The following is a 10535-nucleotide window of genomic DNA, read 5'->3' as shown; positions in this document are numbered from 1 at the left end:
GCTTCCTGGGAGTGGTTTTTCGCGAGGTTCAAGGATGCATTTGGGGAAAGGGAGGGAATGTGCATAGTTTTGGACATGCATGAAGGCACTGAAAATGCAACGGCAACATTGTATCCACAAGTACCTACTGTGTCTGCATATGGCATCTATGGAATAATGTAAAAAAATTTACAAGAAGAACCATTTGCAGCTCAAAGATATATTCTTTGCTATGGCCAAAGCATACACATTTGAGAAGTTTGATTTCCACATGGCAGAGGTAGAGAAAATTGATAAGAGGGTCAAAGATTACTTAATGAACATTAGGTATGAAAGATGGTCTAGAGCACATTCCACTGTCAACAGAATATTAACAATGACTTCAAACATTGCAGAGTCGATCAATGCAGCACTCAAGGCTGCTAGGGAACTCCCAATACTGCCTTTGCTGGAGTACATAAGGCAATTGATCAGACAATGGAATGTTACAAACCAAAAGAATGCAATAGAGTCATTTACCAATCTTGGGAAAAAATATGATACAATGTTGATGGACAATCTCGAATTGTCACATAGGATGAAGGTATGGCTAGAATCTGTAGATACTTGTGCATATAATATGTAATCATGACGAATTCACGGATCTGTTATATCTTTAACCCTTTGTGTGTTAAACTAATGTCCACCTGCACAAAAGCAATATTATAATGTTCAAGTAATGGAGGGTCTTATCTCTATTACCCGAGGCTTCAGGTTTTCTGTTTCTTTTCAAAGCTAGTTGGTGTACCTCTATTCTCTATTTCTTCTGGGGCATACGAGAAATTAGTCATTATGTAAGCAAATTGTTCATCTTTTAGGCGACTACCAGAATGTATATAAGGCTTCCAATTTAATGTAACATCTATGCCTACCCCATTGCTAAAATATTGGTTGGTTTGACATGATATTAAGCTATGTTGAATCTTGTAGTCTCTCCGGTATATGTATTTTGAGGGCATCTGCTTTGTCACCACCAAGGATGGTTGATAAATTTTGTAGGTGACCCCTTCGGCGAGTTACTTTTATTCAGTACTTGACAAGGGTAAGCAGAGAATGGTGTTCCTAAATGATCGAACTTGCAGCAGTAGAAGGTTTCAGTTGGATGAGCTGCCATGTGCACATGCTTGGGCAGTATTAAAATACAAATACATTGATCACATTGAGTATTGCTCGGTGTACTACACCGGAAGTACCTATTAAAGACCTATGAAATTCTAATTTATCCGGTTCCTGATGAAAGCACATGGAAAATTCCTACAGAAGTTCTAGATGCAAAAGTCTTGCCACCAGACGTGACTAAATCAACAGGAAGGCCAAGGAAGGGGAGGTGCAAGACAATATCTGAAAGGGAACGAAAAAGGTCGATTTCATGTGGGTAGTGTGGAGAAGAAGGCCACAATAGGAAAACTTGTAGAAATAATCCAAAGGGAGGATGAAATATGTCAAACTTAGAATTACTTGTTATTTTACTTTATTGAATATCATAGAGATTTAGAAGAATCTAATATATCAAGAACTGTGTCAATGCAGAATGTCATTTGAATTTTAGATATAAATAAATATTTAATCTATCATTTGAAATCGCGTTGCAAGTCTATTTTCTAAATTATACATTTGTTTGATTAAAGAAGAAGTTGTATCAGCTATGTATCATATTTGTATCTCTTATGTATCACCCATGTATCTCATTGTATCGATAAATTATACATCTGTTTGATTAAAAAGAAGTTGTATTAGCTACATCATCTATGTATCTCTTATGTATCACCTATGTATCTCTATGTATTGGCTCTTACTCATGTTTGTATTTGTGTAGTAACAAAGCTAACTAATGGAAAATAGTCGTAGCAGCTACAAAACTATGCAAATAGTTTTAGAAATTTGCAATTAAGAGTGTGGCTTCATCAATACATATTTCAAAACCAAACAAACTGCAGAACTCATTGTGAAGAAACTAATTGTGCAGCAATCCAAAATGACTGTATCATCTATGTATCATGTGTATATCATATGTGTATCATGTGTGTGTCATGCGTGTATCTGGAAGAGACAATGTATCACAAACTACCGTATATCTTCATATCTTTAATTCACAACACAAAATCAAGGGAGAAAACACCAAAATAAACTAAGCTGCAACACTCCTATATCGCACTGAAACTCATTAAACCTTTACAACAGAGCAAACATCTCATTTGCCGTACAAATCTTAAAAGTATTCATAAAATTCAAGCACAAACAAATCTAATCCATCTTACAACAATTGCAACATAACAGAACACAATACAAAATGAAATTATTGAGTTCATCCTACAACAATGACAAAAGTAACTACTTCTTCTGCTTCTGCAACTTATTTGTCGACCAATAATCTCATCATCACTTTGCGCGTTCAATTCCATCTTCTTTCTAGCATAATCCCACAAGAGAGCACCAAATCTGCGCCGGTATGCATAGGCATTATTTTTTGGAGGCGTCTTGTCCTTAATGAAATACTCAGCAAATGATGCCACAAATACACCGCAATCACTACAAAAACAAAAGGAACAACAATTATTAAACTGCAGAATCTAAAAACCAAACAGATTGTGTTGAAAGAAATTCATACGCTTCGACTTGTTGAGGCAGTCCTTCAACCAGTTTTACATCAAAAGGGATAATCAAGTCCTTTGATTTGTAGACACCAGTTCGCCAATTGATATCTTTTTCGTTTAAATAGAAATGCATGTGCACAAAAAATGAGGCAGCAATACAGAATACTTGCGCATTGTGTTATGAACTTTGGCTTGATGAGCAGCTCCACCGCGCATAGAGTCATACACATAAATTCACCTATCCTTGAAGGACATCACAACCATTATCCAATGACATTGTTCCGCAACATTAATTGGCATTAAGACGTGCTCGACAGTGTGCCATGGAACATTGGCATCCAAGACATACCCTTGAATATACTCTGCAATGACATGTTTCGGATTGCACACTTCACTATCTCCATCTATATGAATAAACGCCTTCCACAACTCATTAATTTTCTCGTCGAAGTACCAATCTATGGTGGTGAATGTTATAGGTAGGTCTTTGTCATACTTCCCCTTCTTCCTCAAATAATAGAACAAAAAATCAATGTGCTGAAACAAAACATAACAAATAGTTAATCACTGAAGGCTCGTAAGCTTTAAGCTTAGCTACGATTTTTCAAACCAAATTCACAGAAAATAAAGGAAAATGAATGCTCACTACTTCTCTTGTGCCATGCAAGATAGAAATTAGTAATCTGTTCTAACTTAAGAGGCCTGATCACGTGTACACTGGCTAAAATTAAAAAAACTGTAAAAGTAACTTCTTACATACCGAGTCATCCAAAGGCTGGCCATTATATGCCAAATTGTAAAACCATTTTTCGTCTTCAATATGATATACACCAAGATCATAAGCAGGATTGAGTTCACTAACATGGTTCAGGTAAATTTCATTCCTGGTAACAGAGATACACAAAAGAGATACAGTAATTTGATATAAAATAATTCTATAAGTGACAATATATTAAAATATAAAACACAACAAAACTCAGAAGTTGGAAACATACTTCTTTCTGGACTTTCCTTCTTTGACCAACGCAGCAAATACATTCAACAAAGAGCTGTTAACGCCAGTTCCGATTTTGCTTTGAAAAGGATGCTTAACATCATACATTTGCTTTTTTTCTTTCGCTGTAACAACACCAGTACTAGAACCTGAATCAAATACAGTAATGAACAGATATTGCACGGCCTTTAAAGGACATCACTTTTTTTCCATTTGCGGTGAAACTTCAGGAAGTAATTCAGGCTGGTACAGAACAATCTGAGATTCAGGAACCTCTTTCTCAGATTGTTCCTTCATCTCCCCTGCCGCCTCATCAATACTTGCAGTCACACAAATAACGCCAGTCTGAGATTCGAGAACCTTTTGTTTCTCAGATTCTTCCTCCGTCTCCCCTGTCGCGTCATCTGCAGTCTTACCAATAGCGCCAGTATGTACTACATCTGGTGTGAAAGTTACTTTAGCAACGAACATGTTAACTTTCACACCAGAAGGTTCTTCCATGATATTGACACCTAATTGATCTGTTTCATCGAGCACAATGTTGTTACGATGATGTTCACTGATATCTCCTTGAGAATGTGGAACATCTTTGCCTTCACTTCCACCGACCTATTTTTTTTAAAAAGAATCGAATTATCAAAAAAACAAAGAAAATATAAGGGAAAAGTGCAGAATGCACAACTAAACACACCTTACAACCATCCATTTCAACATCTTCGTTGCCACCAAGCTCCATATTGCTCACAAAATCATTATTGTCTTGACGACCACTGGTGTCTTCCTCTGGATGTGCACCATATTTGTCTTCGCTTGCACCAAGCTATTTTTAACAAAAGGATACAGTAAGTTAACTAAAAAATAAAAGTAAATGCACAATGGAAAAGAAACACATACTTGAAATTTATCAACTCAAACACTTTCTTGAATTTATCAGAAACATATTCCATGAAGGATTTTAATTGCTTATGGAGCTACAAGATGAAACAAATAAGAAAGATAATAGACTTTGAATATACAATTTTAACAATACTTTCCAAAAAATATATTAAAAAAACCAATACAAACCTGTTTCACATGAGCTTTCAACTTCTGTAACTCACGGTCATAATCAACAGGTTGGACATCCGGCGCCTTTTTTGGTGGGACAGGCTCCTTAATCTGTTTCGGGGGTGGCGTGACAAAATCATCGCTATCATCAATAAGAAGTTTTTCCCGTGATGTCAAATATTTCTCATACTCATCATTAACTTCAACAGGCAACGTAAATCTCCTTAACTCTTCAGTTGTCGGAGAAATATTTTTAAACCGCAAATATAACCAAAAATGCTTTAGTCCTAGATGTATCAAAGCTGTATAAAAAATGTATATTTGATGTATCACAAAGAATTACAATTATTATATATGTATATCCCATCAATACATAAAAGCTGGTACCTTATTCCCTATGCTGTTGACGAAATTAGTGGAGAAGTCCTTACGCGTTGACATATTTGTCATTTCCCAATTCAATATGCATGGTGTATGATCTCCAACGCGAATAACAAACTTTTGATCAACTACAGTGCAACATTCATAGAACCACGCATCTAGTGCAAGAGGAAATCTACCAATCCTATAAAACTCAGACTTTCTCCTCAACTTGTCCCTCACCGACTTCATTAAAGCTCGAAATGCAATCTTACCCAGGGAAAGGACACATACTCACCACTCTCGACAAGATGGAAATCACGTTTACTTATAAATGTCTTCTGAGCCTGAGTGGACATTAGAAATGTGTTGATAAAATAAATGATTGCAATCTTAACTGCGTCTTCGTCAGACTGTCTTTTCTTCTTATCAAATAATCAATAAACGACTTCTTTGACACCACTTCAAAATCAGAAAAATAAGTATCTACCAAACTATTGGGTCCACTGAAGTTACCCTCAACATGTTCATCGCCACAACAGTTTAAACCACTTACAACACCAAATTCCCTAAGACCAAAACGTAAAACACATTCGTCATTCAATTTCACATAAAATTCATCAAAATTATCTTGAACCAACTCTCTAAACATTAAAGAACGAATAAGTTGTGCCTGGATAGAAACTCGAGGTAAATCAAGGAAATAGCCAAAACAGCTTTCCCTAAACATCCGAAGCTGGATATCGGTCAACTTTGACTGTAAAATTGATACAATGTCTACATTAGTGTATGATGTCCAATGAGTAACAGGAAAAGGCTCACCAACTGGAATATATAGCTTCTAGGTCTACAAATACATGACACAGATTAAAAACAAACAAATACAAACAAATCCAATTTTAAAATAAGATTCAACGATAGAAAAAAATATAACTGAAATTGTATGTACCTTACAAACTTTGTCAGGAATTTTAACTTTTTCTGCCTTCTGAATCTTACTTTTTTTTTGGTTTGACACCCAAATTCACTTTGTCCTCCACGACACATTTTCTCTTGCCTTCATCATCATCCACTCTAACCCGTTTGCTCTTCTTTTTCTCAGATTGTCCAACAATATCCTTTCGAGATTCTAACACTTTAACACGGTCGAAACAATTTTGTCTTCCCATAGTTCGTTCATCAATCGATTTCTCAACTAAAATCGGGGTTGAATGAGTAGATAAACTCATCGACCTAGTCTCTTCTCATGTTGCTCGATTTCTCAATTGAAACCGACTTTAAATAAGGTGATGAACTCATCGAACGAGTTTGTCTTGTCATATAGCTCTGTTTCCCAATTGAAACTAGGTTCAATGAGAATTTTTTTTAAAGAATTATAAGAACAAACAATTACAGAATTTTACGAAGAAATAGACACAAAACTCGACCAAAACTTACAAAATCGTCTATAACTGCTACATACGATGTACTCTAACTAAACAATTTAGTCGCAAAAGCCTAAAAAAAGCAACACCGCTTCTCCAAAAACACATGCAATCCAAAAATATACAAAACCAGAGATTTTCTACTCCAAATTACCTGAAATCAGACGAAATAACTACAAATGTTTCTTGTTTTATCATCAATTTCAGCAATTTGGTTCAATTTTAGCAAAAATCTCATATATATATATATATATATATATATATATATATATATATATATATATATATATATATATATAGAGAGAGAGAGAGAGAGAGAGAGAGAGAGAGAGAGAGAGAGAGGGAGAGGGAGGGGAGAGAGAGAGAAAACTCGGTGTTTGTATTACAAAAATAACGGATACAAAAATTGACATTAATTGAGACTATTTGGGCCAAAAATGACATTTGGGCCTTTTTTAGAAGATATTTTGTATTGGGCTATTTTTGGTTGGAAAAGTTTATAGACTGACATTTTGGGTAATTCTCCCATTATTATCTCAAAACTATAATTCTGAGATAATTTAGTCCACGTATCAAACTGAGTATAAGCCAATGTAGCTTTGCTCGCACACCAAAAGGCACGACAGTCATTACCCAAAAGAAAAAGGCACGTCAGTGACTGGCTGTGAGCTCAAATTTTGTTTTTTTAGAGCTTTCATCTTGTTAAGGCATGCTACGTATGTATATGACCCACTAAAATAAGTGCAAAACGTTTACAGAAAAAGGACAATAGGGTGGTGGGCTCATGGGCAGCGGGCTTTGCCAAGAGCTCAATTGCAACATCTGCTCTACTTGCTGAACTGTTTGCCCCATTAGCAGGGATTTGCTTTCACAAAGGGTGTAGTTGGTAGGAAGGAAAATGTTTTCCAGTTTTTTCATATTTTGGAAAATATTTTCCTCATCAACTCATTTTCCTTCAATTGGAGAAAAATGTTTTCCCTATCAAGAAAAGGGAAAACATTTTCCAGAACTCTTTCCCAACCTTCCTCCCATTCCCCATCCCTACCAACCCCCACTAACTCACCCCCACACCCAAACCCCACCCCACCCCCACCCTACCCTTTCCCCACCCCCACCCCCATCCCACCCCACCCCAACCCCACCCTTACCCTAAATGATAATATTATTAATAGTACTTTCTTTTCATGTTATAGATAGAATATATTTTTTGATTTCAACAACTGAGTATTTTCTTTTCACGATATAATTTTTTTTTATTTTAACAAGAAAAAGTACTTTCTTTTCACGACGGAAAAAATATTTTCTTTCATTTAAACAAAACAATGTAGTAAAAAGTATTTTCTTTCATTTCAACAAATAAGTACTTTATTTCATGTTGTAGAAGTAGTACTTTCTTTTTCAACCAAAAAAAGTTTATTTTTTTTAGTTATGGAGCACAAATTTCAACGTTGTTTTTGCATAAAAAAGTAAAGCAACACATTAGTTCCTTTGGATTTGTGTGCAATTTTAGAAGAATAATTAAATTCTTGAATAAAATAGAGTCATGAAAATGTTGGGTATTTGGGGGGAGGGGGGAATTGGGGGAAGAGGGGGAGGGGGAGGGGGGAAGGGGTGAGGAGAGTGGCATAAAAAACTTATTTTCCTAAAAACAAATTCTAACTCTCTAATCACACAATAGAAAATATTTTTCGGGAAAAGATTTTCATTCACCAACCAAACAAGGAAAAATAAGTGATAAAAACACCCATTTTCCATGAAAATATTTTCTAGAAAAACATTTTCCTTCGTACCAAATACACCCAAAGAATCTATTTTTAATAATTGTGGAAATAGACTTCTGATAATATGTAATGCAATTTATTTACTTCTCATAGTCATCGTTACTCACGTCTTATTTCTGATTACCGTTTTCTTCTTGATGCCGTGGGACTGACGCAATAGACCACATATTTCGAGAAGGCAAGTCTGTGGCTGATGCACTGGCTAAATATGGACGAAATTTGAGTCCACCAACTATAGAAGTGGACAACACTATGTTCGGGGAATCACCTCCAAACTTTGTTTTAAATGCTTTCAATAAAGATGTTTACCTCAAAAATACGAGTAATAATTAAATTTGTTTTGTGATTTTAAAGATATGTGATTGATTCAATACCAATTAATAATAAAAAATATGAAGTAGGAATGAAAAAAATAAGTGAATCAAACCAATTTTACTCAGTAGTGATGTCCTCGAGCTTAGTGACTTCGAGACGAACTAAGAGAAATAAAGTAAGAACAATAAATGTAAAGAATAATTCTGATGAACAGTAAGAGAGACAAGTAGGATAGTATATTGTTGCCGATGATTAGTTGATGTTACAAATGATTGAGGTCCCCTTTATATAATAGGGGAACCCTAAATAATTATTTCTATTTACAGTAAGGAATATTCTTGATACAGCTGTCTAACCGCCTACTACGGAATCGTACATTCCTATTCCGGGATTTGCGCCATGATCTTGGGGACGTGGCAGGAATCTTAGCTCATTCTGTTACAAATCCATAACGGTAAAATTTCGGGGTCGAGCATACTCGGCATCAGTGTACATCATGCTTCAATCTTCGGGCATTGCTGTAAAGACCCGTAAAATTCTTAACCAAAACTCGGGATTTTGTGGTGCCGAGTTGGGTTCCCTAAGGACTTAGAGGAAAATGTATCTAAAAAAGAACGCGTTTCTGCGGCCCATTATGCAGCCGCATAATCACTTTGTGGACCGCATAATGGCCGCAGAGTGAAACGGAAAGTTGGCCAATTTTGAGGCTAGTTATGCGGCCCAATTGTGTGATCGTAAAATCGCTATGCGGGCCGCATGTTGATCGCATATCTCCCTTGAATTTTTGCGAAAGGAAGTTCTGCGGTGCATTATGCGGCCGCAGAACAGATATGCGGACCGCATATCGGTCGCATACTCGGTTAGAAAACTTAACTTCCTGAAGGCTCTTTCTGCGGTCACTTTGCGGGCCGCATAACCATTATGCGGTCGCATATGCAACCGCAAACCTGTGTCGGGACACCTTTTTTTTTTAATTTAAAACTCGACCCCCATTCCGTTAAAACACCCCCCCTTAGGCCATTCTTAGCATATTTCTATAATAATTAGAGTTAGAGAGAAGGGTCAAAGAGAGGGGAAGGGGTCTCCATCAATTGTTCATCAAATCCTGGTCTAAATATCTTGGAGATTGACAATCAAGGCACCTAGGTCTCCCTTCCAAGAGGTAAGCTTCTATCACCCAAGCTCTCAATTCCATATTGTAGCTAAACTGGACTATTAGTGAGGTAATTCATGAGGGGTTAGGGTGATTGCCTTGCATGTATGTGATCCTAAGATATGTAGGGGAGTGCTAAAACAAAGATAGGAAAGAATGGGGAATGGGTTGGGGAAATCTTCCACTTAAAAAGGGGCCCTGGACCCTAACAAACACATAATGTTTGATATAAGACTCAAGTGAGCTAGGGCTATGATCAATTTCCTAATGATGGTTTCAATTGTGCTTCATTGTTAAATAGATTGAAGGTGCTAAAGGTTCCGGAACTTGTCGTAGGAATTAGGGAAAAGACTCAATTAAGGTATGTATGGCTAACCCTCTTCTTCTTAGAATTGAACTCTTGGTGTCCGAATAATTGGCGTGAGTTCCGAGTTGATCATACTAGATTGATTGCCTAAATGTGTTGGGTTGAATGATTTATGTTCCATCATTGTTCTAACTGTTTACCCTAAAAACATGGTATTTGAAAATGTGGTTGTGTTCTCCAAGCTTTTTCTTTCGTTATGTGCGTGCGCATGCCTTATATGATAAGCACTTATTGACATGGATGATGAGGTTATTTGAACAAATAATAATGGGAAAGACTTGAATTATAAAATGTGCCCAAGTGCCAAGAATTACTTAATAAATAGGGTTTTTTGTGCCAAGTGAAGATGAAAGAAATGTGAATTAAATGAATAATTGAAAGAGGTTATGTCCCAAGCGAGATGGCTTAGCCGATCGGGCCAAGATCGGACGCCATGCTGTACACATGGTGGCATTATGTTGGATTTTTGATTATCATTGTGA

General features: G+C 36.3%; 1 protein-coding gene across 1 annotated transcript; it reads left to right on the top strand.

Annotated features, from left to right (window-relative positions):
* Window positions 212–1218, top strand: LOC109224462. The gene is made up of 2 exons (XM_019389041.1): window positions 212–562; window positions 1018–1218. The coding sequence occupies exons 1-2, from the start codon at window positions 212–214 to the stop codon at window positions 1216–1218; spliced, it is 552 nt and encodes a 183-aa protein (XP_019244586.1).

The sequence above is a fragment of the Nicotiana attenuata genome, chromosome 3, assembly GCF_001879085.1.
Source record: "Nicotiana attenuata strain UT chromosome 3, NIATTr2, whole genome shotgun sequence".
Classification (NCBI taxonomy): Eukaryota; Viridiplantae; Streptophyta; class Magnoliopsida; order Solanales; family Solanaceae; genus Nicotiana; species Nicotiana attenuata.
Note: the sequence above shows the minus strand (reverse complement) of the source record. Positions and strands in the feature narration are given on the sequence as shown.